Source organism: Sturnira hondurensis, unplaced genomic scaffold, assembly GCF_014824575.4.
Source record: "Sturnira hondurensis isolate 20B ecotype Veracruz unplaced genomic scaffold, ASM1482457v3 Scaffold0006849, whole genome shotgun sequence".
Lineage (NCBI taxonomy): Eukaryota > Metazoa > Chordata > Mammalia > Chiroptera > Phyllostomidae > Sturnira > Sturnira hondurensis.
The window spans coordinates 2,773,283-2,801,244 of record NW_028079480.1 but is presented as its reverse complement, the minus strand read 5'-3'; the positions used below and the strand labels follow the sequence as shown (position 1 = coordinate 2,801,244).

At 45.6% G+C, this 27,962-nt stretch overlaps 1 protein-coding gene across 2 annotated transcripts; it reads left to right on the top strand.

The window, feature by feature from the left end:
* On the top strand, positions 1-27,962 carry DNTT (DNA nucleotidylexotransferase). Of its 2 annotated transcripts, none has more exons than XM_037050912.1 (11): positions 1-235; positions 8,745-8,919; positions 9,641-9,766; positions 11,039-11,209; positions 12,285-12,356; positions 13,395-13,518; positions 18,906-19,038; positions 20,097-20,205; positions 23,700-23,945; positions 25,732-25,812; positions 27,538-27,962. In XM_037050912.1, exons 1-11 carry the CDS (start codon positions 33-35, stop codon positions 27,622-27,624), a joined length of 1,527 nt encoding a protein of 508 aa, XP_036906807.1. In that variant the 5' UTR covers positions 1-32; the 3' UTR covers positions 27,625-27,962. The 2 variants fall into 2 exon arrangements, with proteins under 2 accessions (XP_036906807.1, XP_036906806.1); XM_037050911.1 differs by having other exon boundaries at positions 25,729-25,812.

Here is a 27,962-nt window from a genome sequence, read left to right as displayed (position 1 = left end):
GACACAGCCAGAAGCAGAAGCAGACTCTTCCCATGGATTCACTGCCAATGGCCCACGCGGGCCCTCGGAAGAAGAGACCCAGGCAGATGGGCGCCTCGATGGCTTCCCCTCCGCATGATGTCAAGTTCCGAGGTCTGGTCCTCTTCATTCTGGAGAAGAAAATGGGAACCACCCGCAGAGCCTTCCTCATGGAGCTGGCTCGAAGGAAAGGATTCAGGGTTGAGAATGAGCTCAGGTAGGACACCACTGATGTCATTTGTGAGTCCGTTTTGCGAACAGCTTCTCTGAAACCCAGGGAGCCTCTGTTTTCTCCCACGTAGGGAAGACCTGGTGCTCCCACTGGGAGAACGGGTTTGAAATCAAGGAACAAATCTGAGCCCATTTGTTATGGGAAGTGAGAGTGGGAACTGAATACAATTACATGGAAAGTAGTCAGCATCCAAAGATAATGTAACAAAAAATTGTTTTCTACTTTTATGCGTTGAGGTATCTAAGGATGATAAACAGAAACCTAGTAGGAAAATTTAGTGCTGAGACCACTCAATTTCATTCTTGACCAGTTTGAACAAAACGCCACTGCATTCTGTCAAAAAATTTTCAGCTACTCAGGGGCAAAAAAATGCTTCGATTGCTTGGCTCTTAAGCTAAACATCTGACTGTGGTAAAGTAACCAATGTCTGTGACAGGCTAGGATGACACACTGTAGCTGGCTCACCATAGACACCCCAGTGTGGTCTTGATCTTGCTTTTCCAAAATTCAGTCTGAGTGGGGTGTGTAGAGAGAAGGATGCTAGCTGAAGATTCAGGGGCTGCTCTGTCCCAGGGCGGTAGCTGCCACGCTGGGAGTGATGAGGTCACTCAAGAGAACCCAGAAAGAAGGCAGTTGAAGGCACCATGTAGGCTACCCGGACAGGTTCACTCACAAAAACATCCACATCCCAGCAGTCAGCCTATGGCTTTTACTAACTGTTACATCAGCTCTTCACTGGTCTCAAGTAGAGGGAAGAGACAACAGAACAGAGTGCAGAAATGAATGGCGTTACAACTTTCACCTAAATGGCTCTGAACAGACCTGCTGGGGCGGGGGGAGGTGGCTTGCAGTGAATCAAGAATGGTGATTTGAGCAATTGGCTGGCTTTCATGGTCAAAGGAATAGGCTGATGACTTTTTTTTTCCAGGGAAGTCTGTAAGTATTCTATGTGAAAATAGATTTGTATTTAAGAATAGTCTTTGATATTTCAAAATAAAACTGACAAGCCTTTCCTGCTGAAGAAATGCCAGCTTCTAATTGCTTGAGGGACGTATGTCAAAAGTCAGTAATCGGATATAACTATTTTTACAAGAGCCATAATTCATATGAAAAGGCACAGAGGCATTTTATTTTTCTTACCCAAGGGCCACATTCAGAAGTCCCTGAGTCTCCCATGACCTCGCTCCCATCTGATGTCTCTGTACATGGTCCCCTTTGGCCCCCTCTGCCTCTTCTGTTCAACCCCTGTCTCATTTGTGATGTTAAATACAAAATACCGTTAGGTTTCATCTAATTGTTAAGTCTGCCTATTTTTACAGACTTACATAAAAATGTTGAAATGAAGAAGAGCAAGATGACACAGGCAAAGAGGCCAAAAGTCAGAAACTTAAAAAAAAGAAATTGGAAAAGTAGAAATTAAAAGCCTTAGCAAATACAGAACTGCTTTTTTGCGGTAAAGAAATTTGGCGAGGGCCGGGCAGGAAAAGGAGAGCCAGATGGTCAAGGTACCACTTACATAGAAGGCTCTCTGTGGAACGATCCATCCTTCCAGCAAGGGCTGGCTGGTTTAGTTATAGGCACAGCTACCAGTAGGTGCACGGTGGCTGAGGCAGGTACCTGGGGAGATGGTGGGAGGCAAGTTTCTTTTTTTGGCAACAGAGCCCTAGGGGCAGCTCTCTGCCCCAGATGCCTGCTGCCGGGGACCAAGCCCAGCTGCTCGAGCGACAGAGGAAACTGCTGCGTGGAGAGCAAACTTCGGCTGTGCATGTGACGGGGGCCAAGTTCCCAGGCTGGCGGCTCATATAGACACATTAAATACGAGTGTGTTCTATGGCGCAAAAATGAACCACAGGAAGTAGGAGTCCTAGCTCTCAAACGGAATTTTTGTACTTAAGTTTGATACACACTTTAACTGGAAAGGACAATAGAAATCATTGTAGGGAGAATCTCTAGATAAGAAATCTGGAGACCTCAAATTCTGCCTCTGGCCCTTCCCAGACATGCCATGTGGGGCAAGAGCCCCCACTCTCTTCTCTGACCTTAGTTTCCAGAAAAATGGTTTGGTCTGCCTGATGTGATCACCAAATGTGATAATAGATGTCAATGTGCTTTGATAAATCAAAAGCTATGCAAATGTGAAGTGTGAATGCTTTTTTGTTAATTGACTGGATCCATTGGCCTTTACAGCAGAACCCCAAGGAGAGGGTCCTTTCTCCACAATATAAACGAGGACAAATGATATAAACAAACAGAACAAAGACAGGAAGGAAACCCATCAGACTGTTTTAAGTGGTTATTTTGGATGGGGGAAGGAGCCAGTAGGGAGGGATTATGACTGCTTTTATTCTCTGTTTTCTAATTTCTTAAAAATATGCATCTATTTTAAAAATGAAAATAAAAACTGATTTTTAAAAGAAAGGATGCTTCTCAGCAGTAAAGTCTAGCTATAACTCTCCCGTGTAGTACACAGGATTCAGAGAAAGAGGAACTAAGGGGGAAAGTATGTTCTGAAAACAGGCAGCGATCTTCATAGCTCCTAGCACATTCCTTGGTTTCCAGGAGGATTAAATTTGAGGGGAAATCTGACGCTTGCTTTACCTGGGCCTGGTCACACCGCTAAGAAATGGCACACCTGGATGCATCACCTGTCTGGAGGCATTCTATCCTCTAGCTCATGTGTGCCCTGTCCTTACACGCTGAAGATGAAAGAACTGTGGTGGGAAGGATGGGTCTCGGTGCAATGCGCCCCTGAATCGCAAGGTGAAAACCTTGCAATCATAAAACCCTTCTCAGCCTCTTTGAAAGGTAAGTCTTCCGACCACCCCAAACTGTCTTCTCAAGGACCAGAGAGTCAGCTCTTCGAAAGGCAAACATCCGAGGAGAGAGCTCTCAGTCCCCTTCCCTGGGGGAAGGGAACGGCTCTGACTAGCACCATCGCCTCCTGTCAGAAAGGTTCAGGGAATTTGCTTCTCCTCCCAACAACGGCTACTTAGCAAATCCAGGGGGACTGGTCACATGGACCAGCTCCCCTCAACGCCCCTTGGTGCCTTTCCCTTAACACATCTTAGCCTCTTAAAAAACACTTTATTGATTATACTATGACAGCTGCCCCAACTTTTCTCTTTGCCCACTCCACCCAGCACCCTCTCACTCCCTTAAGCAACCCCCGCATGGGTCATGTGTGTATGTTCTGTGTCTAATCCCTTCACCTCCTTTCAACCAGTCCCCACATCCGCTCTCCTCTCTTACAGGCGTCAGTCTGTCACAGGATTCCGTGCCTCTGATTCTATTTTGCTTATTAGTTTATTTTGTTTGTTAGATTACACTTATATGTGAGATCATATGGTATTTGTTTTACTCTGACTGGCTTATTTCACTTAGCCTAATAGTCTCCAGTTCCATCCATGCTGTCACAAAAGGTAAGCATTCCTTCTTTTTGACTACTGTGTAGTATTCCATTGTGTAAATGTACCACAGTTTTTTATCTGCTCCTCTACTGATGGGCACTTGGGCTGTTTCCAGATCTTGGCTACTGCAAATAACACTCCTATGAACATAGGGGTGCACATACTCTCTTGAATTGATGTTTTGGGATTCGTAGGACACATTCGCAGAATATTAAAAGCTCTCCTGCCTTGTGTTTCCTTGAAGTTGACCTCTAATCATGTAGGACCCTCTTCCCTACTGTGATAGTTATTACTAAATAAAATCGGTCCTTACAGCTTTAAATAGCGTCCAGCTTTGTTTATCTTGGGCAATGTCTCATCATTTCAAATTCGTGGTATTTGAAATCAAAATAGTAAAAGTCATTGATTGCAAAATAAACTGAACACCAGATGAAAAAGCTGCTATCAGCTCCAGAAAGTATGATGTTGAACTAGTCCACCTCAAGGCCCCTCTCTGGTCCCAAGTTCAAACACTGCTTCACTGGTTTCTCATTATATGTTTTTTCTCACTTTTCCCTCTGACCTTGAACTGTTTTCTCCCTACACCTCTCTGAATCAAAGACCTAAGAGCCCTCTTACAGGAGAGGATGTCCTCCCTGGAACGTGATGAAATTCATGGCCTCACACTTGGCTTTGCTCCTTCGCTCATGCAGTCACCCCTCCTCGGCCCCACAAGGGCCAGGGTGTCATCAGGACCATGGTGCACACCTCATCCTCCAACCTCGGACAATTGTCTCACACACACTAGGGTCCAGGAAATATTTGCTCAAAACAATGGTTTGTCTGATGAGTGTGGAATCAGCCTGGGAAATTTGTAATTTTTAATGACTGTAATTAATACTTTTTTTCTATAATGCACCAGTGTTACTATTGTAACCAGCAACAGGATAAAGCCTTTATTTTTATAAATTCAGGAGCATGCAGTGTAAATTCTTAGAACTGCTCTGGTCCAAAGTACTTTGTGATTCAATACTTATGGAATTTAAATGAATGGAAATGTTCATAATGCCATTTAAGGTGAGCCAAAAAAATGAAGGCAAAACCTTCTCAGTCTTAAGTCCATCGGGGCTGGAAATAGAAATCCGCCTGTACCGCTTCGATTTTTTTTCTGTTCCAGGGATTCTGAAACGATCAGTTGCTAAGGGAAATTGTCAGGGAGGGTTTTTAAACTGCAAACCACTCACCTGAACTGTAAATTACTATTTAAAATCATTGCTTACAAAATAAGTCTTACATCAGATGGGAATAATCAGGAATGACCTTTCCAGGGAAAGAAAACAGTTTTAAAGGCAAAGATAAAAGCAGGCGAACCCCCATGAAAACTGGGGAGGTTGGACTGGGGTCAGCCTGTCTCCAAGCACAAAGGATGGCTGCCTCTTTCTTCATGGAGAATTTTTCTAATACGCTGAGAGACAGCACTAATCAGGAAAAGAAAGACAGGGTCCAAGTATCAGGGAAAATAATTCAGAACTAAGATTTATGAGTCAGTTCCGTAATTCAGGGCTTTCCAGACATCTGAGTGCCGCATTTAGGGCTCTTACACCTTTTACTGTGTATGTCATATACGTAATGTGTTTCCTTTAATTGTTTCTAAACCGAGCTCTTAAAAATAACTCATCTTTGTCCTAAGGAATAATATACAAACTCTGAGACTCATTAAAACCATGTTTGATAGGCATAAGATAAAAACGTGGATATAAATAAGCACATATGCTTTTTAAATGGTCAATTGTGTACCTGCTAAAATTATCTGATACACTTGCAGGGAAGTGAATATCATGGTGGGAAACATTGCTAAAATTGAGCCCAATGCCCAGTGTGGGGCAGTGAAAGAAAGACCTTTCTTTACAGCGGTGTTTCTCAAAGTGGACTTCTGGGGCTTTGAGTGGGTTTTAAAATATGGGTGGTCCCATGGAGAGGCAACAGGGTCTGTTTTCCCTTTCATTGCATCCGGGAGAGCTTGTGGCTGCTTCAACCAATAGAGTGACACCATGTGACTTTTCAGGCTGGGTCCTAAAAGGCCCTGTGGTTTCTACTAGTCCTTGGATCCCAGAACCTCATGTAAGAAGTTTGAGTCCCACCTGAGAGAGGCCATGTACTGGTGTTCAGGTTGATGGATGCATTGAGCCCCACCTCCCAAGCATCCTCACTCAGGTGTCAGACATGCTGGAACGTCTGGAACATCAGCAACCACACATTGATGTTTCTCTCCTTCACTCCTTCACTTTCTCCCTCCCTTCCCCTCTCTCTAAAAATAAAAAAAAAATTTCAGTGTGCGAAGAACCTGAACAGACTCTTCTCCAAGGAGGACATACAGAGGGCTCAGAGACATGAAAGGATGCTCAGCATCAGTAGCCATCAGAGAGATGCAAATTAAAACTATAATGGGATACCACTTCGCACCAGTGAGAATGTCCATCATAAAAAAATCAACAAATCACAAGTCCTGGCGATATTGTGGAGAAAAGGGAGCCCTAGTGCACTGTTGGTGGGAATGCAGACTGGTGCAGCCACTGTGGAAAACAGTATGGAATTTCCTCAAAAAACTAAAAATGGAACTGCCTTTTAATCCAGTGATCTCACTGATGGGATTATACCCTAAGAGTCCTGAAACAGCATTCAAAAGAACCTATGCACCCCTTTGTCATAGCAGCGTTATTCATAATAGTCAAGTGCTGGAAACAGCCTAAGTGCCCATCAGTAAATGAGTGGATCAAAAAACTGTAGTACATTTACACAATGGAATACTACACAGCAGAAAGAAAAGAGGAGCTCCTACCTTTCAAGACAGCATGGATGGAACTGGAGAGCATCATGCTAAGTGAAATAAGACAGATGGTTAAAGACAAATACTATATGATCTCACCTATAAATGGAACCTAATCAACAAAACAAACAAGCATAATAGAACCAGAGACATAGAAATAAAGAACAAAGTGACAGTGATGGGGGAGCAGGGGTTATAACGGGGGAAAGAAGGAGAAGGATCAAGTCAAGGCACATGTATAAAGGACCATGGATAAGAACAAAAGGGGTGGGGGAGGATTGAATGCAGGGGTGGGGGTGCATGGGGTGGGGGAGAATAATGGGGGAAAATTGGGACAACTGTAATTGAACAACAATCATTTTTTTTTTAAGAAGAAAGCCCAGGCCCTGGCCACATAGCTCACTTGGTTAGAGAATTGTCCTGTGCTCTGAAAGGTCGCTGGTTTGATTCCTGGTTGTGGGTTTGATCCCTAGTTGGGGCACATGTGAGAGGCAACCTAACAGTGTTTCTCTTTCATATTGATGTATCTCCCCCCCCCCCCACTCTCTCTGCAAAAATCAACAGAAACATGTCCTTGGGTGACAATTAAGAAGGGAGAAAGGAAGGAGGAAGGAAGGAAAGAAAGATCCCAGGCCTCTGGGGGCAAGGAATACAGTACCTTAGCTCTAGACCCAGGGTTTTTTTGTCCTTGACAATGACATTCATATATGTTATTTCTCCTAAGCAGAAAAATTATGATAGATGGTTCATGACAGAAAACACAGAAAAATACCAAAAGAAACAAAACCTCACTCGGGGTCTAACCACAGTCTAGAGGAACGTTAAGAGATTACTTGAGTCATGCACACCTGGTCTGAACCCTAGCTTTGTGTGGCCTCCACAAGCCTTGGCTTTCTCTCCTAAAACCATATTGCCCGCCTCCTAAGAACATAGAGTTGTGTCCCCTGGCTCACCATCCACAGGTTCAACCAATCACAGATGGAAAATAACTTCAAAATTCCAGATACTTGATCCCTAAACAATGCATGCAGTATAGTAATTATTTACACAGCATTTACCTTGTGTAGTTGCTACAAGTTGCCTAAAGATGGGAGGATGTGCGTAGGTTACACAAATGTGCCATTTCTTACAAGGGACTGGAGCGCAGGTGGCAAACACAAGCCTTGTTTTATCCGGCCCGGCACCTAGTTTTTACCCAGGGGCAGCGCCGAGCTCCTTGCCCTGAGTTAAGGAGTGGTTACATTTATACAGTCCTAAAATGACACTTGGCCTCTTGAAGGCAATGGCAAGGCTGATGTGGCCCCCGGCGAAAATGATTTTGACACCCCTGGTCTAGAGCATCCAAGGATCTTAGTATCTATGGGTCCTGGAACCTACCCCCTGTGGATACCGAGGGACAGCTGTATACATGTGCTTGTGCGAGTGTGTAGTTGTTATTATTTTTGCGATAGTCTGGAGTAGTTCTCTTCAGCCTTTTTCTTCTGTAGATGCCTGTGTGTTACACTCCCACCCTTTCCCCGACGTTTCCAGGCACACTGGTGTCTCTCTTAGAGGCAGGACTGTGTCCAGAGACACCCTCGGTGAGGAGAGAGTGGCAGTGGAGCGGGGTGGGAAGAGTGGATGGTGAGAGTGGCCTGAGTTTAGGAGATGACCCCCAGGGCTCTTCCGAGGCAAACCCGCCTCCTTCCCAGGCTTGGGTGAAGCCCTGAGCTCAGAGAGCCTGGCAGCCTCCCTGCGGCTTCTCCGTCTTGGTGTGTAACTATGGCAACTGTTCTTTCAGATTTTCTGGGACAATTGTACATGTCTTGCAGTCTTATTGTAGTTCATATGATATTGGGCACAAAATATCAAAACATTAATTCCATGTGGCAGAAGCAGGGACAGTGGGCTAATGGCATTATTAGGAAGTGTTACTGTATCTCTACTGCTGTCCTTTGGAGGGAAATGGGGTTTTTAATAATTATGATATTCACCCAGATGTTGTTCCTTCTGCAAACAGGAGCAGCTGTCCCCACAGCCATGGAGTAAGCACAAAGTCCCAGAGAGGCGCTTCAATTTTGTCCAACACACAAGCTTTGCCATGTGACATAGACCACTGTGGCTACACTAGTTAAAACAGAGAGAATCCCCTTGTGTGGGGACCTACCCTCTCCAGGCCTGTGGTCAGATCTAGTATGTGTTGTTCTTCCTTAGATGGGACACTCTGAATACCTTGAGGAAAGAGGGGAGCTTCTGATTCTGAAAGCCCCTTCCGCTGGTAACTTTGCCTTGCGTTCTGCAGTGATTCCGTCACCCACATTGTGGCAGAAAACAACTCTGGTGCAGAAGTCCTGGCGTGGCTTCAGGTACAGAACGTGAAAGCCAGCCTGCAGCTACAACTTGTCGACGTCTCCTGGCTCACAGAATGTATGAGAGCAGGAAAACCCGTGCAGATGACAGGAAAACACCAGCTTGTTGTAAGTGGCGTGGCTGTGGTTTCCATTGTCCTTTGCTCAATGGTTAGGGACATGGGCTATGGAATCAACACACCTGGGTTCTCTGCTCACTTCTTGTGTGGCCTTGAGCAAGTCACCTCGCTTTTCTGAGCTTCAGTTTTCTGCTCTATAATATGAGATAACAGTAGTGCCGATGTTATCAGATGGTTTTGAGGGCAGAAATAACATGGGTGTAAAGTACTTAACATAAAACCTGACCTATGTATAGGAGGCATTTAATAAACAATAGCTATTTTTATGAAAAGGTCTATATACAAACACTTCAAAATATTGACATCTCTGTGTTCTGGCAGCCAGAGAAGTAGAGGGTTCCTACTTTTTTTCCTACTATGACCATTCAGAAAGAAAAAAAAAACTCAGAAAGTTAAGATCTTCATTCAAAATCTTCCACCAATGTGCCAGAACCCTCAGAAAGAAGGTTCAGACCATAACTAAGTGCATAGAAAAGGAAAATAGTATTGAATCAATGGTCTTTTTTTGCAAGGTTTTTTTTCTGATTGGAAAAATAATACATGTTAAGTATAGCAGATTCAAACAGTAGAGATTCATATAACATAAAACTGGTCTCTCCTACAATTTTGTCCTCTTTCCGGTGCCATCAAGTTGCCTCCAATTTTTTTCTTCAAACACCCATCATTACCACTGATGGTCATTAAAAGTGGATGTTTATGCATTTCTTTAGGCGAGAAGAGACTTGGCAAGCAGCCCCAGCCCAGAGCCCCAGGAGACCCCACCACTCGCCGTAAAGGTCTCTCCCTACGCGTGTCAGAGAAGGACCACTTTAAACAACTGCAACCCCAGACTCACGGTAACGGGGGGTGGGGGCTCACAACACCAGGGCAAACACGGGGCTTTCAGCCCCTTCCTATGGGTCTACAAATTATGACTTTTTCTGAAAAGCTAGGGAAGTTCTCCCCACCCACACCACGCCCCCCCCAAAGCCTGATCTCTGGTTTTTCTTTCTGTCAAGAATGGGTCTCTTTCTCTCATGGAAATGGACAAATACATTTGGACTATATTCTTTAGAGATGGTAGGTTACTGTTTATTGAGAGCTGTTATTGTTGGCCACAACACTTGTCAAAGGCAAATATTCTGAAAAATCAAATACTGTCATTAGTCCAAAGCACAATAAGAGCAAATTCCATAGAATTAGCAGTAATGTGTGAACAGCCTTCGCGGGGAAACCACAAGACTGAGAGTCCAAAGACCCAGATTCTCTCTTCTCTGATCTTAACCAGCTTGGGGAAGTCAATTCCTCTCTCTGAGTCTCGGTTTCTCACTGTTTGATTAGAAATCAGCTAGATTACCTCTAAAGCCCCATGTAGCCCCGAAGTTTGGCAGCTGTGTTTCAAATGAGCCTAACAAGCCCACCACTGCTTGTCCTTCAGCTCAGAGTTCAGTTATCAGGTGGACAAAACATGCAGTACTGTGTAGAATACAAACTTCTCATCTCTAGCTTTCTAGCCCCGCATGTGTGAGGAAGACCAGGAATTTACAGCTACTGGAGCATCACAAGCACGATGCCACGCAGCTGCACCTGCTTCCTCTTTGGCTAGAAGCACAAACATGCCCTACCTTAAATAACCCCAGCCTTGGGTCTGTGCCACCTGATCACACTGTCACTCAAAGAGCCTGTGCCAAGTGCTGACTGTGTGTGTGTGTGTGTGCGTGTTTTATGTACAAGATAAGAGGCAGGGGTACCCAGTGATCAAGGCAGAATCCTGGCCCCACGCTGGTAGGAAAGTCAGCAAGCAAAGAGGGAAAGATCAGTAATGCTGAGCAATGATTAATAGCATGGAGTGAGCATGAGATTGTGCTTTAGTTAAGTCATTTCCAAATATCTCATGGCAGTGAACTTGAAGTTTCCTTACATAGCACTCTGTGGCCTGTCTTTCCATTCAACATCACCTGTCTAATAAGGGAGGGGTACAAAGGTACTGGAGACCCAATCCTGACCTTCAAGAAAAAGGTCAAGCAGCATCCCAATACTTACAGGAGAGCAGGGGACATTTGCAAGTGAGCACTGGCTCAGGGGCTAGGAAACAGGCTGTGTTTTACTCACCAGGTTTTATTCCTCAGGATGCCTTTGATATACTGGCTGAAAATTGTGAGTTTAGAGAAAATGAAGGCTCCTGTGTGATATATATGAGAGCAGCTTCTGTACTTAAATCTCTGCCGTTCACAATCGTCAGTATGAAGGATACAGAAGGAATTCCCTGCTTGGGGGACAAGGTGAAGAGTATCATAGAGGTAAGGGTGAAATGGGACTTGTCACGCCTCCTAAAAGGAAGGTAGGTAGGCAGGCAGGGACACAGAGTGGGAGAGAAGGGGCAGTGGGAGGAAATAGGTATTTTTCTGTCAACTATGTAGATGTATTGATGGCTTATTTTACTTTTGATAGATTAGGTAGAAATAAATAGAAAGATGATAGATGATAGATCAATTGATAAATAGATAAATGATAGATAGATAGCTAGATGAAGGTAATCCATATCCAATATTATGACAGCTGGAGCTATGTGGAACCAGCTAAGTGGAAAAAGAACTCTCCTGCATTATTACTAATCACAGTGAAAGATGCAGGTGACCTCATATTTTGACAGCAGGGGATGGTGTGACTTCAGACACAGGCTGGGTAAAGGGCCCCAGTTCCATCAGGGAACGTGGCCCTCCAGAACGGGGGTGGATGTAAGACGCGGTGAAGCTGATTCTGCATTTCTGCCTGTACGTTTCAGGTAGAGAGCCAGGGGCAGGTGATTTTTTATTTGATGATGTTGAAGGATCCCCCCCAGCAAGGCAAGCTGGTCATCCAGGAGTATGCTTCAGAATAGTCAAGTGCAAAATCACATATTCAAGAAAAATAATCCTAACTCTATCTGGAAGAGGGTGAGGTGGCTCTGAGCCAGACATCATAAGGCTTAGAAATTTGGATTGGCTTTTCACTGGGCCCAAATTAATCCACTCAGATGAAAAGTCTTCTTTGTTTCAGCAAGTTCATATGCATTAAAAAGAAAATTATCACAGATATTTAGACACTCTTCGGTCAGTAAAGGTTCTGGTGTTCTCGTTCTATAGATTTGGACCCAAATCATTCTGTATCTTTGTTTCTGAGGATTGAAAAGTGATCTTTGGAAATACAATGACCTGGGACTTTCAAGATTATAGGGAAATGTCTTGTTTTCTCTAGATAAACTACAGAAACATTGTCCACATAATGGGTGTGCATTTTATGAAAAGTCAAGCTATTAGATCTGCAAATTTGAGTGTCTTGGACTGTGACTGACCAACATCACTAATTTAAAATATTTTCCCTCTGTCTGTGCAGGAAATTATTGAAGATGGAGAAAGTTCTGAAGTTAAAGCTGTGTTAAATGATGAACGATATCAGTCCTTCAAAGTAAGTGATTTTACATATATTTATTGAAAATAGTTTTTCAGTTAATCCTATTACTTCTTGGAGGTGGTTGTATTAGTCAGCTTGGGCTGCTCTCACAAGATGCTGTGGGTTGCTTAAGTAACAAGTGCTTCTTTCCTCATGCTTCTGGAGGCTGGGATTCTGAGAACAGGGTGCCAGCACAGTTGAATTCTGGTTGGGGCTCTCTTCCTGGCTTGCAGATAGAGTCCTTCTCAATGTGTTCTTTTCGTATGACATAGAGAGAGAATAGCTCTCTGGTGTCTCTGCTAATAAGGGCACTAATCCCATCATTTTGGCTCCATCCTCAGGGCCCCATCTAGAGATAATTACCTACCCAAGGCCCCATCTCCAAAGACCATCACCTTAGGAGGTAGGGCTTCAGCATATGAATTGGGATGGGGGTGTAGAACCCAGTCCATAGCAATGGTCTAGGAAGCAGATACCTAAATAAATATGGGAGCTGGAGCTTATTGCCCTGCTATGATGAGACACAAATTACCTTGCCTTTCAGGGCCTGCCACTCATGTGCACGGGCCTAGAAGGTGGCTGTGGGCAGGTTCCCCAGGCTTGGGTGTGCAGGTTTGAATCTGGGCTCTGCCACTTACCAGCTGTATGATGGTGGAGAATTTATACAACCTGCATGCATACCACTCTTTAGATGGTGAAGCTAAATATGCAAAGCACAAGTGTGTGTAAGGGACCCTTGACCAAGGGGAGTGCCCGACGGGATAACTGTTGTCTCATGTTGGCAGCACGGGTCATCCCATGAGCAGATTATAGGGAAGTCCTATGCGGATGCCAGAACCTGCCTCCTTATGTCTGTTTCATTTATCAGGAAAGGGCCCTCCTGAAACAAACATGTCTCTAAATAATTACTATCACCCACCCACCTGTCCTATTCAGGAGAAACAAGGGTCAGAGATTTGTTTACACTTTTTCTTAATCCTTTGGTCTTGAAAAGTATCACTTCATTGTCATGGTTATTTTAGAACTGAAAGCGTGCCTTTCCTTCCCTTTCAGCTCTTTACTTCTGTATTTGGAGTGGGTTTGAAGACATCTGAGAAATGGTTCAGGATGGGTTTCAGAACCCTGAGTAAAATAAGGTCAGACAAAACCCTGAAATTCACACGAATGCAGAAAGCAGGTAAATTGTGTCTCCTAAAAACCTCCCAAGGTTCCCACGGGGTGGGCAGGTCCTGGTAGAGCTCTAAGTCAGTTGCATTTCAACTCTAATCTCTGCGAGCTGAGTTGCTTGTTTGGCCTCTTTTCACACTATGGTTTAAAAGCAAACACTTTTGGAATCCCACAGACCTGGATCCAAACCCTGACTTCAACATCCTGCAGCTATGTGTTCTTGAGTAAGTTTGTTAACATCTTTGAGCCTAGTTTATTTCATCTGTAAAAGGGAGGGGACATTGGTACTTCAAGGGGAAACAAATCAAGTAATGCAGGCAGAGTCCTTAGCGACTGGCCTGGCACAGAGCAAATCCACTCTTTGTAGTGGTTGTTTGTCATTCCTTTATGTTCAGATTTCAGACCAGGGTGCACTGTTGATCTGGTTCTTACTGAACTGACCCTTCTACCCTCTGGGTTCTGGTTGGGTAGAAGGTGATGGTGTGGAGTCAAGGGTAGAAAGTTGACACAGAGGGTTGGCAAGTAACGAATATGTGAAGAAAGTAGAGTTGTTGCCTGGCACAGATATGGACCTGGTTTAGACACCGTGGAACACCAGAACATAGAAGAGAAATAGTGGAAATCCAGGCACAGGCTGATCAACTCGATCAGCCTCATTAGTGTGAGAAGACTGTGCTGACACAAGCATCTTGAGAGCCTTGTGGGAGCTCCTGGGGGTTGAAAGTGGCCAGGCCACTTCCTTTTAGGAGGTCCTGGTAAACTTTTTCTAAATGAAGGAATGCCAATACACAGTAAAAAAAAGTGTTGTATGTTTTAAAAGTTTACTTTTAATGTGCAATAAAAATACAATTTAATTGGGATTTGAAAGGGCATCACATCCACAGTTGTGAGCCCTATGGCTCCTAAGTTACAAAGAATGATGAAATGATCAACATTTTTAATGATATGAAGGTAACAGGATCTTCTACAAGAGAAGACTAGAAATAAAAGAAAATAGCCATCTTCTGTTTCAGTGATGAAATGAAACAAGCAGCAGGAGAGGAAACGAGTCAAACCTTAGTGGTTCACATCAGCACTGCTATAGATGACCCTACTCATCTCTCATCGAGTTGCTAACCTCTGAGGGACTGCTAAAAGCCTTTATAAGATGCCCCATAGGAAATAAAAGAGTCTAAGGGGGGAAAAAGACCCAGTATTTATATTCTGAGCTGCTGAAAGTACACATTTAATAAGACTGATGTACCCCAACCAGCCTTAGAGATGCCATTAAAAATTTGCATAAGTATTAAACATAAGTAATAGGTGGCTTGGAATGATAGCGAGGACTCTCGACACACAGAAATTCTGGGGTGGCAGTGTAGTGTCTGACTTAGATAAAAGCCCTATCAAATGACCCCACAGGTTCTCAGGATCTAAGTTTCCAATTCAGCAGCTTTGCAAGCTGGAATTTTTCCTCCCTACCCAGCTTTTCCAGCTCCGTGAATGAATCAGCTATCATTCACTTAATCGGTCAGTGATCACCAGCAGCCTGTTTAACACTCTTGTTTTATGAAGAACTCTAGGAATGCCTTTCTATCATGCTTATAGCTCAAAGCTCCTGTTCATATGTATTCCTTTAGCAGCACAATAATAAATGGAATTGTCGATGGGAATAGTTTAGGGTACTGCAAAGGTAAGCTAAATAAGCTAATTGAACGTGCTGAAAGTATGATCCATGGGTCCAATGGAAAACCTGATTCAGTTTTATTTATAGTTGCACTTGGTTTTAGTTCCCTGAGGCTTGAGGAGTCGTGTGCCACATTGGCCTTGAACAATCAAAATCTGAAATATAATGGCACACATATAACATTACTCAGTGTATTGCTTCTTGTAATGAGTTAACCTCCCTGACCATACCAAAAAGGAAAGCAAGAAAGCCACTGAAGTTGCTCTCCTGGTGTCAACAAATTATTACACTCATAATTTCTCCAATTCCATTCCTGATATTTGCACATGTCCCTAAAGAAGCTGTTGTCAGTCATGACTTTTGGCTTATGTACATCCTGAATAAGCCTAGTTTTATGGTTACCAAGTGAGCTGCAGTTTGAATGTCAACCATGATGAAAAATTTTATATTGATAAAAAGGCTAACAAAACATCACTTTTTTCACATGAATAAATTATATATTTAATTTATTAAATTGATTTTTATTGTGATAAGGGCACTTAACATGAGACCCACCCTCTTAAGTGATTTTTCTCCATTAGTATCATAATGTATTTACCCATTTCCTGTTTGTGCACATTTGGGTTATTCCTAGTTTTTGATTATTATGAAAAAAATATGCCATGACCATTCTGGTATCTGTGAAGATGTGTCCTAATTCCTCTTATGCATAGACCTTGGATTGAAATTGCTGGGTCAGAGCGTAGATAGTTATTTAGCTTCAGTGGATACTGCCCAGTAGTTTTCCAAAGTGGTTGAACCACTTGGCCTTCCCACTAGCACTGTCTGAGATTTTCAGTTGTTCCACATCCTTGCCTACACTTGCTATTGTCAACCTTTTCTGTTTTGTCTGTCCTGGTGAGTAGTGTCATCTTATTGCAGTTTTAGTTTGCATTTCTATGATGACCTTCTCAAGTGCTTTTGGCCAATTGCTCTTCCCAGAGGTGCCTGTTGAAGTCATTTTACCTTTTTAAAGTGGGTTGTTTAGTCTTTTACTTATTGATTTATAAGAGTTAGCTAATATCCTGGACGTAAGTCCTTGGCCAGATATATGAAATGCAAATATCTTTTCACAGTCTTAAGATTGCTTCTTCACTTACTTAATAATGTCCTTTGATAAGCATAAGTTCTCACACTGAATAAAATCCAAATTGTCAATCTGTTCATCATAGTTAGGGTTTTTTTTTCACTCTGTGTCAGAGATACTTGCTCACCCTCAACATCAAGAAAAAATTCCCTGTTTTCCTTAAGAAGCCTTAGTGAATGTGATGTGGATCATAGAATTTTATAGTTAAGCCTATGATCCACATCATATTCCTTAAGCAATTTTGAAGTGCACAACAGGGTATTATTAACAAAAGACACAATGATACACAGCAGATCTCTAGAAGATATTTGTCTTATATAAGTGAAACTTTGGACCCACTGAGCTGCAACTTCCCTGAAGCATTGTTTTTTAGATCAAACTCCCAATGCACAAAAATGTATATATTACAATAAAAAATGTGGCTAAATTTTTTTAAATGAGAAAAAGTTTTAGGACTGATATAAAAAACCAGAGTATCCCACCAGCAGTGTGGTTGGGTGGTGGTCACAGCTAATAGATGCATCAGTGTGAGCATCATCCTCTCTGGGTCCTGCAGACACAGTTATGTAACTGTCCTCATTTAGAGACAACGTGTGATGTTTGGTTTTGAGAATTTTGTGACCACATTGTTTAAATCAAATGACTTCCGGCCTTCATCTTCCCATGATCCTGGAGGTGAGAAGTAAGGACAAATAGATTTGTTCCATGTCTTTCCAGAGGACCAGTGATGAATGGGACTGTGAGCAAGTAGACTTAAGCTCATCAGAAGCAGGGACTTTGGATGTCCCCCCATTTTTTGAAGGGAGTTGAGAAGAATTAAGACCTATTCTCTTAGTAAATTTTAAGTATACCACACAGTATTGTTAACTATAGTTAACACCATGCTGTCTAGTAGACCTCCAGAACTCATCACCCTGTGTATCTGAAAGTTTGTGCCCTCTGATGAACATCTCTCTCTCAATCTCTTTCTTTTATAGAAATAAATGGTAAAGATTCATTTAAGAGTCTTCAGCCTTGCAAACTGGGAACACAAGGCAATGCCCATAGTTTTCCAAAGAGGAAAGAAAAGCTGAGGGTTTTTTATAAGTAAGAAGTACATTCCCGAGAAGAATCAGTCCTGCGATGTTAGCCGGGTCCGTAATGGTGATCTTCTAAATGACGGGTGGTCTGGGTACATGAACATTCTTCCCTGAGTCCTTCAGGGAGTATCAGAGAGTTGTCTGAAGCATTGGTATATCCAGGTGTTGATGCGGGACTGGAAAATTCAAAAGCTTTCCCAGGCCAGTTAGAACAAGAATGGAATTGTATCCTCATACCTCAACCTACTTGATTTTTTCTTTTTTCTTTTGTCCTTGTTTATTCTATTACAGTTGTCCCAACTTTCTCCCTTTGTCCTCTTCCATCCACCCACACTCCTACTCCCACAGTCTCCCCACACTGCTGTCCATGTCCGTGGGTCGTTGATTCCCGTGATGAACATCTCTCATTTTCCTCAACCCCCAACCCCTACACTCTACTTCTAGGAGTTAGACTTTTTCGGGTCCACATACAAGTGAGATCATGCAATATTTGTCTTTCTGTGTGATTTATTTCACTTAACATACTATCCTCCAGTTCATTCATGTTGTTGCAAATGACAAGATTTCCTTCTTTTAAAGGCTGTATAATATTTCATTGTATACTAATTAGCTTGATTGTGGTAATCACTTCACAATATATGTATAGCAAAACATCACACTGGAAACCTTAAATATTTGTAATTTTTCTTTGTTGATTATTTCTTGGTGTAACTGGGGGCGGGGAAAGAACTGTCTAAACAGACTTTACAGTTGAGAAATGGGCTGTTCTGGAGATACCAGAGCAGCCCATTATTAGAAACATCCAGGCAGAGTTTGAATGACTTCATCGTGGGATCCTAGATAAGACGGCCAGGCCTGTATTGGAGGATAAGTAGTTGTCCCTCAGGATCGTCTCCCCTGCCCCTCTCCTCTCCTCTCCTCCAATACTTCATCCCAAATCCTGGAGACCAGGTTTCCATCTCCTTTACTCCTTTGCTCCACGCTGCCCTCCATGGGTCTGGGGAGTAATCAAGTCATTATAACAACTCTTCATCATAATAATCCTGTCTGACCTTATTCATGGTGGTCGGACAAAGAAGCAACAAGCCAAACCACCAAAGACGTTTTGCACCTCACATGCAAGTCTGCCCTCTTCCTCTTCTTGACCTGAACTCCTGTCACCTTCCAACCCGGAGGCTTTCCATCCCAAACCTTTGTGCATTGTCTCCTTTAAGTAATAGGGTGCAGCTTCTTGACCAAGAAGACTGGTTCTTCATATGGGAAGTCAGATTTGAACCACCTGGTTTCTACAGAGATATGCAATATGGTCTCCTTCTTAGTCAGGAAGTTGTGAGCCTCTCAGTCAGGAAGCAAAGGGCCATTGTTACAGGGAAAATTCACCACCAAGACAACAGAAGTAACTGGTGTCTGCAGAATAGGCTGGTGCTGCTATCTGTAGCCATGTTGGCCACATGTGGGGGCTGAGGGCTGGTCGCTTCACACGAGATGTGTTGCTCTCCCCATTGACCTGTCCACTGGCCTCTCAGGGTTCCTCTATTATGAAGACCTTGTCAGCTGTGTCACCAGGGCGGAAGCAGAGGCGGTCAACGTGCTGGTTAAAGAGGCTGTCTGGGCGTTTCTACCTGATGCCTTCGTCACCATGACAGGAGGGTTCCGGAGGTAAAAAACAAAAGTTGCTTCTACCTCCTCTGCTCTAACACCTTCAGTGGCTCCCTACGTTCAGAGATCCAGGCTTCTGAACATGGCCCATAAGGTCTTTGGCCTCTCCCTGCAGCCCTGGTTTCTATACCTCAGGTTTTATTCCAGTGACCCAATGGCTCATCATCCTCTGCACACACACAGCTTTCTGTTGCCTCAGCTGGACCCTTCTGCTTGTGCTGACTTTCCTCAAAACATCACCTGGCTGATTTCTTCTCATCCTTTAAGATTCCATTCCGATGCCATCCCCTCCAGAAAGCCCTCCTTGACTCTCTTCTTCCCATGCTGGGGTAGGCACCCTTCCTCTCTGCTTGGACAGCTGCCAAGTAATTTGTTTGTATGCGTGCCTTTCTCACTAAGTTTTTAGAGCTTAGTGTTCAGTGAGAACCAGTGCCTGGTGCAAAGTAGACCCTCAAAAACATTGGCTGGGTGAATGAATGAATGAATGAATGAACTCCCCACAGAGATGTGTGCAGTTGTTGGATACTGAAGCTTCCATTTTCAGAATGAGATTCCTTCCCCCTCACACCCTCCCCTAACTCCCCTTTTGGCTGTCTTACATGGTGCTGTTGGCTGCTCTAGCGAGCTGGGTTTGAGGTGAGAGGAAAAGAGGAAACACGAGATCAATTTAAGAAAATGTCCTTAGTCAAGTCATAATTCCAAGAGCCCTATCTTATGTTATGTGAATGTAGTTTTTGGTTTGCTTGTCGCCATGCTTGTCTCTGGGCACTGGGGGGGGGGGGGATGCGTGTGTGAGTGTGCAGAAGAAATCGTCTTCTTTGTTATTTTTTACGCACACACACATGATCATATATATGTCCATTTTTTTACTTTTGTGCATGTCCTAAATTTATTTTGCAAGGTGTGGAGTTGTGCAACCAAGGGTATTTTGCTTAAAAAAAAAGTCAGGAGCACTTTGGGTTGCAAACCTGCAACACAGGCATAAAAACAAAGGTGACTGTTAAAAGTTGAGAGCTAAAAATCTAATTTATTTCCATTTTATTTTGTTTTTTAATCAGGGGTAAGAAGATTGGGCATGATGTAGATTTTTTAATTACCAGCCCAGGATCCACAGAAGAAGAAGAAGAACAACTTTTACCTAAAGTGATAAACTTATGGGAAAGGAAGGTAGGAAGAAAAATCCAGAGCGGGTGTTTGGGCACTCAGGCTTCACATTGATGCCACTGAATTTTGCACACTATCTCACAGTCATACAGTGACTAAGGATTCTCAATTATTTGCAACAGCCGACACAATGCCACGTGACATGCCATGAGACATACCCGCTTTGGGTTCTAGAGTCTGTGTTATGAACATGTATCTTGTTTATACACACTCATCCTATTACCAAAGAAGCCGAGGCGGCTATGTCTCTGTGTTGAACATGCAGAGGCATTCAACCCTCAGACAAGAGCATGCTCAGCGAAGACCTGGGAGGTGTGAGCCAGGGTAGAGCAAGTGTCGGGGCTGGACAGGACTGCTAAGACCAGGATAAAATCAGTCGAAGAGGGGTCGCTGGCTTTTTGAACTCTATTCTGGTCAATGACCACCTTGACCTTGTGCTGAGATGGAAAAAAGGAAGCTAGTGATAGTGAGGGTGGGCTGGGCCCAAGAGAAAGTCTTGGCTCAGGAGCTCCCACCCACTGAGAGGTCAGAGTAGCCACAGGCTGCCTGTAGCTCACTGGAGGAAGCTAAGGATGACCCTGCGGCCAGAGCCACCTGTGGGGCCCTGACTCCCACCAGAGTCCAGTGGGAGCTCCACTTGCCAAAGAGACTGGAGAGCCCTGTCCAGGGGCCCGGAGGAGGCCGGGGCACAGCTCCACCCACAAATGGTCTAGCCTTTGCTGGGGGTGGACCAAGCTCCCTGCTGTGCCAGAGAGAGAAGCCCTCAGATAAAGGGAAAACAAGACTGAGAAACACCCAACCCTGGAGCCAGGAGCACCGGAAGTGAAGACCCAACTTGGGAACCTGACCCCACTTCACCTGTGGGTCCATCCCTAGCCTTGTCAGTCCCTCTCAGGAGAGCGGACCCAGGTGGCCAGGGGCCCTGAGAGTGAATGGAACAGACCAAGCCAGGGAAAGGCGGGAGGAGGAAGAACCAGCTGCACCTGGGCGAGCCCTACTGCTCTGCTCAAGCAGGAGAGATGAAAGGTTTTCATGGACACAGAGCACGAGTCATGGACCTGCGGCCGAGACCTGGTGCAGAGGGCGCTGCCGGGCACTCCTGAAAGACCTTGATTTATAGGTGCCACTCGCATGCTCTGAGACTGTCCCTGCACAAGACTGGGATGAGGTGGGGACATGGTGACGGGGAGCTTTTTTCCCCATTCGTCTTTCCTCAGTTTCAAGGCAGTCACACTGCTGGTCCCTGAGCAAAGAAATGGACAGGCACCTATGGAGACCGACACTGAGCACGTGGCATTGAGCTCTATGACCTGGGATGCCTCATTTACTCTTTCCAAGCTTGTCTTTACTCATCCATAGAAGAGGGGCAACAAACTTCTCTCATTTCACTAATGGGGGGCACTAACCCAGAGAATTAGATGAAGCACTTGGCAGAGGGCTTGATAAATGGCTAACACCTGGTGGCTGTCATCTCGCGCTCTCCTGCACAGTCACTTCCTGAACTCTGCCGGAGAGCCAGGCCCTGTGCCAGGTGAAGGGACCCAGGAGAGAGCAGGCATGGCCCCTCGCCCTCTCTCGTTGACAAACGGGACCTCAGGGAGGGGGTGTCGTGGGGCAGCTCTGTCTGCACGCAGGTTCTCCACATTTAACCCCCACCTCAACCTCACTCCTCCTTCTGCTGTTCTCACCCCAAACTGCACTTTCCAGATTATAAAAATTATCTCCCACATGGGCACACCAGGGTACATCTTGAAAAACATAGTGAATACACGCCCAGTGTTTTGGACACCTGTGGGACATAATGAACAGCCTGGGGGTGTTGGCTGGAGCCACCCATCAGATGAACCTAAATGTGACCCTTGTGGGAGGCCCCTGGGCCAGGGGTGGGAGAAAGGGGAAAAGGAGCTGGGAAACATTGATTGGTGGGGGAGCTGAGGGGGGCGTCTCCATTCCAAAGGCCCCATTCGCCCGAATCTCACTGGCCACCAGCAGTTCAACCCAAAGCGAGCAGGGCTGAGTGTCGTTTGGGTTCACACCGGTGAGTGGACCTTGCTACAGGGCCCCTAACTGTTCCCAACAGCCACTTCCCCAGGTTGTGAAACTGCTGAGATCCACAGTATTGCCAATCATTCGAGGAAAGGATGCGTTCACTTTGAGAAACCGACTAGACTTGGAATAGGGGGCGCCAACTCTTATGAGAAGGGGTTGGAGGGAACTGAAACCACAGAGTGGACAGGTCCTCACCCTCAAATCGGCCCTGGCTCCAGCCTCACCACCCTCCCTGCTCTGTGGGGGAGCCTGAGGCCAAGTGCCAGGTGATGGAGCCTCTGTCTTTGTGAGAGGGGAGGCTGAGAGTGAGCACATCTCTCCTGTCCCTGTCATCTACCCGGAGAGCAGGCTGCTCTGTCCCCTGGTGGGGTGGCAGGGCTAGTGAGGGGCCAGGAAATGCCTCCCTCCTTGTCAGGAGTCTCTCAGTATCCTGTAGGGGAAAAAAAACAGGCTGATGTGAAGTCCTGTCCACCTGTGGGTGTTAATGGGCAGCCAGAGCCCAAACCATTAAGGGAGTTTTCAAAACAGGACAGAAGTTACCTAAAGAGAATGGGGCATAGAGGGTGCGGAGGCAGCAAGGAAGGAAAGACTGCAGAAAATAGAGATGCCCCAGACAGAGAGCAGGAGGCAACCTTGGGGGTTGTGCGGGTGTTGACAACTGTGCCCTGTGCAGATGGAACTGGCTGGCTGTGCAGACAGGGGCATGTCATTCAGGGATGCACCCCAAACACCTGGCAAAACTCAAAGCAAAGCCCTGCCAAGGGGCTTCCAGCCCAGGTGTGACTGCCCGGTGGTGATGGTGTCGACAGTTTATGAGCATTAGGAAGTGAACTGAATCAGTGATGCTGGAAGTGTGGTCCTTGGACCAGCATCATCAGCACCACCTGGGAATGTGTTAGAAATGCACATTCTCCCCGTCCCCTCCCCACACTGAACCACTCTGGGGACAGGGCTCTGCAAACCTTGACCTGATGCGCCTGATGCATCAGGATTTGAGAACATCTGAACTGAAGAATGCATGATAAATTACCCACGCCAATAACTATGATTGAATTATTCTGAGGTTATTTGCTCTTTTAGCTGCCACTCAGATTCAGCAGTTGATTGCATGATTCCGCACCCCCCGCTCCTGTCTGCCCTGTGCCACAAGGAATTTGGTGGGGTGGCTCTGTTGGAGGATGTCTATCAGAAGTAGCGGGTAGATTCTCTGGCGGCCCTGCCAGGAAGTGGCCTTGGCTGGGCCTCTCTAATCGCCACCTGCCCCTGCTGCAGAGAGAGGGCAGTGCACCCACGCCTTGGCACCTCTGAGTGGGGCCAGGTGGGCTCAAAACTCAAGGACAAAACACCCACGTTCTGCTCGAATCTGAAAAGCTTTTGTTATGAACCTGCGATAAAATCTTGGACCCTGTGCACTGGGGACTCTTCCTGATGTCTTTGTTTGTTTTCAGGGATTACTTTTATACTACGACCTTATGGAGTCGACGTTTGAGAAGTTCAAGTTGCCTAGCAGGAAGGTGGATGCTTTAGATCATTTCCAAAAATGCTTTCTGATTTTAAAATTGCACCATGAGAGAGTAGACGGTGGCAAGTTCAGCCAGCAGGAAGGAAAGACCTGGAAGGCCATCCGTGTGGACCTGGTCATGTGCCCCTATGAGCGCCGAGCCTTCGCTCTGCTGGGCTGGACCGGCTCCCGGGTAAGCTCTACCTGGATCCAAGGGACAGCGGCCCAGGGGACTGACAATGGCCGCGGGGGGCCCTGTGATGGGAGGGGGCAGTGCCTAGAAACCTCTAAATCGGGCATTCCACCTGCACACAGTCAAGGGAGAGAAATTAATTTAGAACAGTTATTCTCAAAGTGTGGTCCCTTACTCAGCAGCATCAGCCTCACCTGGGAACAGGTTAGACGTGTAAATTCCCCACCCCACCCAGACCTACTGAATCAGAAACTCTGCGGATAGAGCCCAGCAATACTCACTTGAAAAAAGTCCTCCAAGTGATTCTGATGCAGCAGAAGCGTGAGAACCACTGGAGGAGAGAAAGCACATGGTGGTTAGGAGCACAGGTGTGGCCATCCCAGCCCTGGTCGCAAGTCCCTGCACTGCCTCTTAGCAGCTCAGGGATCTAGGACAAGTTCCCTATGGCCTTGAAGTCTTAGTTTTCCCCTCAGAAAGCGAGGGCGATGACCTCCCTGGTTCCCAGGGATTTGGTGAGATGGGGCTGGCAGAGCCCTCAGCACAGACTGGCCAAGCGGCAGCTCCCAGCTCCGGGCATTATATAGTCACCTGACATGCTAAGGTGCAGGAGTCCAGGAATATAGCTCCTGCCACGTGGACCTGGGGAGCCAAGGGCAGCCTCTCACCACCCCCATTATCCACTCCCTCTCCAGACTCCCCCTCACACGGGGAGCAGCCAGTATTCTGAGTTGGGGGGACACCTAGTGCTAAGCAATACCCCACTACTTTCACAGACGGGAAACTACGGCACCCAGAATCTGCTTCACCCCAGTTTTTCCACAATGCAGGCTTCCCCTCTGCTTTCCCCTCCGGTTGGAGAGTCTGTCTGTCTTCTCACACACCCAGGTGGTGGTCTAGAAAAGCAGTTCCAGCTTCAGTCAGCTTTCCTGTAATACACACACACCAAAAAAGGGTTCCCTGCCACTAGAGGGCGCCAATATCCCATGCTTTCACCCAATTTTCTCATGGGAAAAGCAGTATTTCTAGATTTATGCTTCTGAGGAAAACTAACCTCAATGAGCATTTCATTGGTTGTCCTCCTGCCCCAAGGCTTTCCTGTCCTCTAGCTTAGGATTCAGGTTTTTCTTCTTGAAGCTTCAAAGTCCACCCATGGTCTTAAGAGATGCTACTTGGGTGCAGGTGGCTCAGGTCATCCATCAGCTTTACAGCATCTTATGTGAGAGGACATCAGAGCCAGAAGTGACCTTACTCATCCACTTCTTCCGTGGTTCTGTTTGACCAGCCAGGATTCAGAGAGGTTTGGTGACTTGTCAGAGGTGTGTAGCCAGATAGGGATAAAATCCAGGCTGGAATCTGGGTCTCCTGCCTTCTTATCCTCTTTAGAAATAGTGATATTCCAAATTACAAACAAACAAACAAAAACCCCAGGAACTGTTTAACTAGCATTTACTCTGAGCTACCTATTATTCTGGCATAATCCTCACGGTGTCCTTTTATTCATTCAACAAACATTTGCCCGACGTCTTCTCTGTGCCAGGAGTGTTTGAAGAGCAACACAGTTACAAGCAGAACAAGCCGGGTTCCTGTTTGCACAGAGCTCACACTCTAGTGCAAGCATGTGAGAAAAGCACTTGGAGAATGTTTAGCAGAGTTTAATTTTATGTCATGGAATGTTTCGTGTAGAGATAGCTGTTTCAGTTTGGGAAGTTAGATGTCCCTAAACACGTAATGCTGAAGGCACTGTAGACTTGATAGTGACCTATTTTATTTATCTCTCCTCCAGCAGTTTGAGAGAGACCTCCGGCGCTATGCCACCCACGAGCGGAAGATGATTCTCGACAACCACGCTTTGTATGACAAGACCAAGGTAGGGATGTCCCCCTGACCTGAGCTCCTCTGACCCACACCCCCAAGGCTGGCTCCCAGAGCACTTTTCCTGAGATGATGTCAGTGTCCAGTTTCGGTCTCCTTTGCCTGGAGTGTCCTGTGTCCACAGATCACAGCCCAGGGCAGCTGGGAAGGTCCTAACGGGAGCACAGCCCCCCACCCGGCCCAGAATGCATTGAGCTCAGGGCCATTGGGCTCAAAGATGATGAGCTCACAGGGTCCCCAGAACCAGCCCAGCAGTGAAATTAACTGAGCTTAGTGTATCCTTGGTGTTTGCAATGAGTAACTCCTAAGAAAACCAAGGATTCCCCCGGGTCACAAGCACCGCTCAAGTTCTCCTTTGCAGTGCTCACAGTTCAAATTCATGCCTCAGCAAAACAGTACATTACTGTATCAGTCACAAAGAGTTAAGCATTCAACTGTTAAATCCACAAGTGCCATGTCTACTGTTCTTACAGTGACCAAGGATACTAAACTAAGCTCTGAGGGGAAAGGAGACAGAAAATAACTAAAAGTAAAGTCTTTGCCCTCTGGGAACCAATAGTCTACATAAGGTATATTTAGATAGAGCTGTCTCAGCGACAAGTGTCAGAAGCCCAGTTGAAAACGGCACAGGCACAAAAGAGTGATTTGGTTTATATACTGCAGCATCCGGGTAGTATTGACTTCAGGTGTGGCTGCAGCCAGGCGCTCAGGCCGGTTCCCCTCCGGGTTGGTTTCCCCCTCAGTCATGGTTTTCCCAGGAGTCCCATCTGTCCTGCTCCCCCAACAAAGAAGAGCCTCTTTCTGTGCAGTTCCAGCAGGAGCCCCAGCTGATGGTCACTAGACGAACCTGGGCCATGTGCCCATCCTGAACCCGTTACTGTGGCTCTGATTGGCCAGGCTTGGACCGTGTGCCCCTTTGCGGGAAGACCAGCCCCACCTGACCCTCATGGACTGAGAGGGGGGGTGTCAGGGTTCCCAAAGAAAAACCAAGGTGCTCTGTCAGAAGAGAGGGCCGTGGATGCTGGCGGGATGTGGAATGTGTGCGTGGAGACAGAGTCACACAACCCGATTTAGGAAAACTTACACATTGACGTTCAGCCTTATTGAGTGTCTCCAGTTTGCCCAACGCTGAGGGTGGAGGAGCATTGCTGTTCAGTCTTAAAGAGACCGTGGGGTGGGAGCCTGGTGCAGGTGAGGGCAGGTGTGGGAGGCCAGGAAGGGAGCCCAACACGTATGAGCACCCAGATCTTGCCACTCGTCATTACCTGTGGCAGCAGCAATTAATTTGGGTGGCACATTAGAATTAGCTGGAGCTTTCAGATGGATTCATGACGAGAACTCTCCTGAGATTCTGACTCTATTAGACTGGGGTATAGCTCAAGCTTCAATATATTTTTTTAAAAAAACTTCCTCAGGTGTTTGTAATGAGCAACTGTGGTTAAGAACTACAGATCTACAGGAAAGATACCGAGTGCCTTTAGCAGAATATGGGCAGCTGTCATCATTTTACTTTAATTTATTAAGTGCCCATATTTGGGGTGGGAAAGCATAAAAATGACAGAAGTCAGTTAAGATGACGTTTAATTTTCAGAAGTAGGGAGTTATGTTGTGGCAATAATCATTTTGACAAGACAGTTTTACAAGTAAAACGTTCACTGTGTTAGCCTTGAGACGCTTAACAGAAATATCTGAACACACGTGTTCCTCGTTATGATTTCAGAGGGTATTTCTCGAAGCAGAGAGTGAAGAAGACATTTTTGCACACCTGGGATTGGATTACATTGACCCGTGGGAAAGAAATGCCTAGAAAAATCTGTCAACATTTAAAAACTTTTTCAGGGTAAATAAATATGCTCCATATTGCAGTGGAAGATGCTGGAGGAGAGTTGGGGAGTCGGTAAGTCTTCCTGAAATGGACGATGCTTCTAGGAGTAAATAGTTTTGGCAACCTGATAAGGAACCCCCCGGTAATGGGTGATGCTCTCGTAGGCCATTTGTATGACCGCTGCTTGGAATCCGCAATGCATTTTGCCATAGAAACAGTGTTGTAATCAGTAGCGCCTTTCCCAGGAAGCTCATCCAAGCCCACTGTGCCCAGTGTAGCTGAAATACTGGACACTTCCAATAAAGATATGATGACACGAA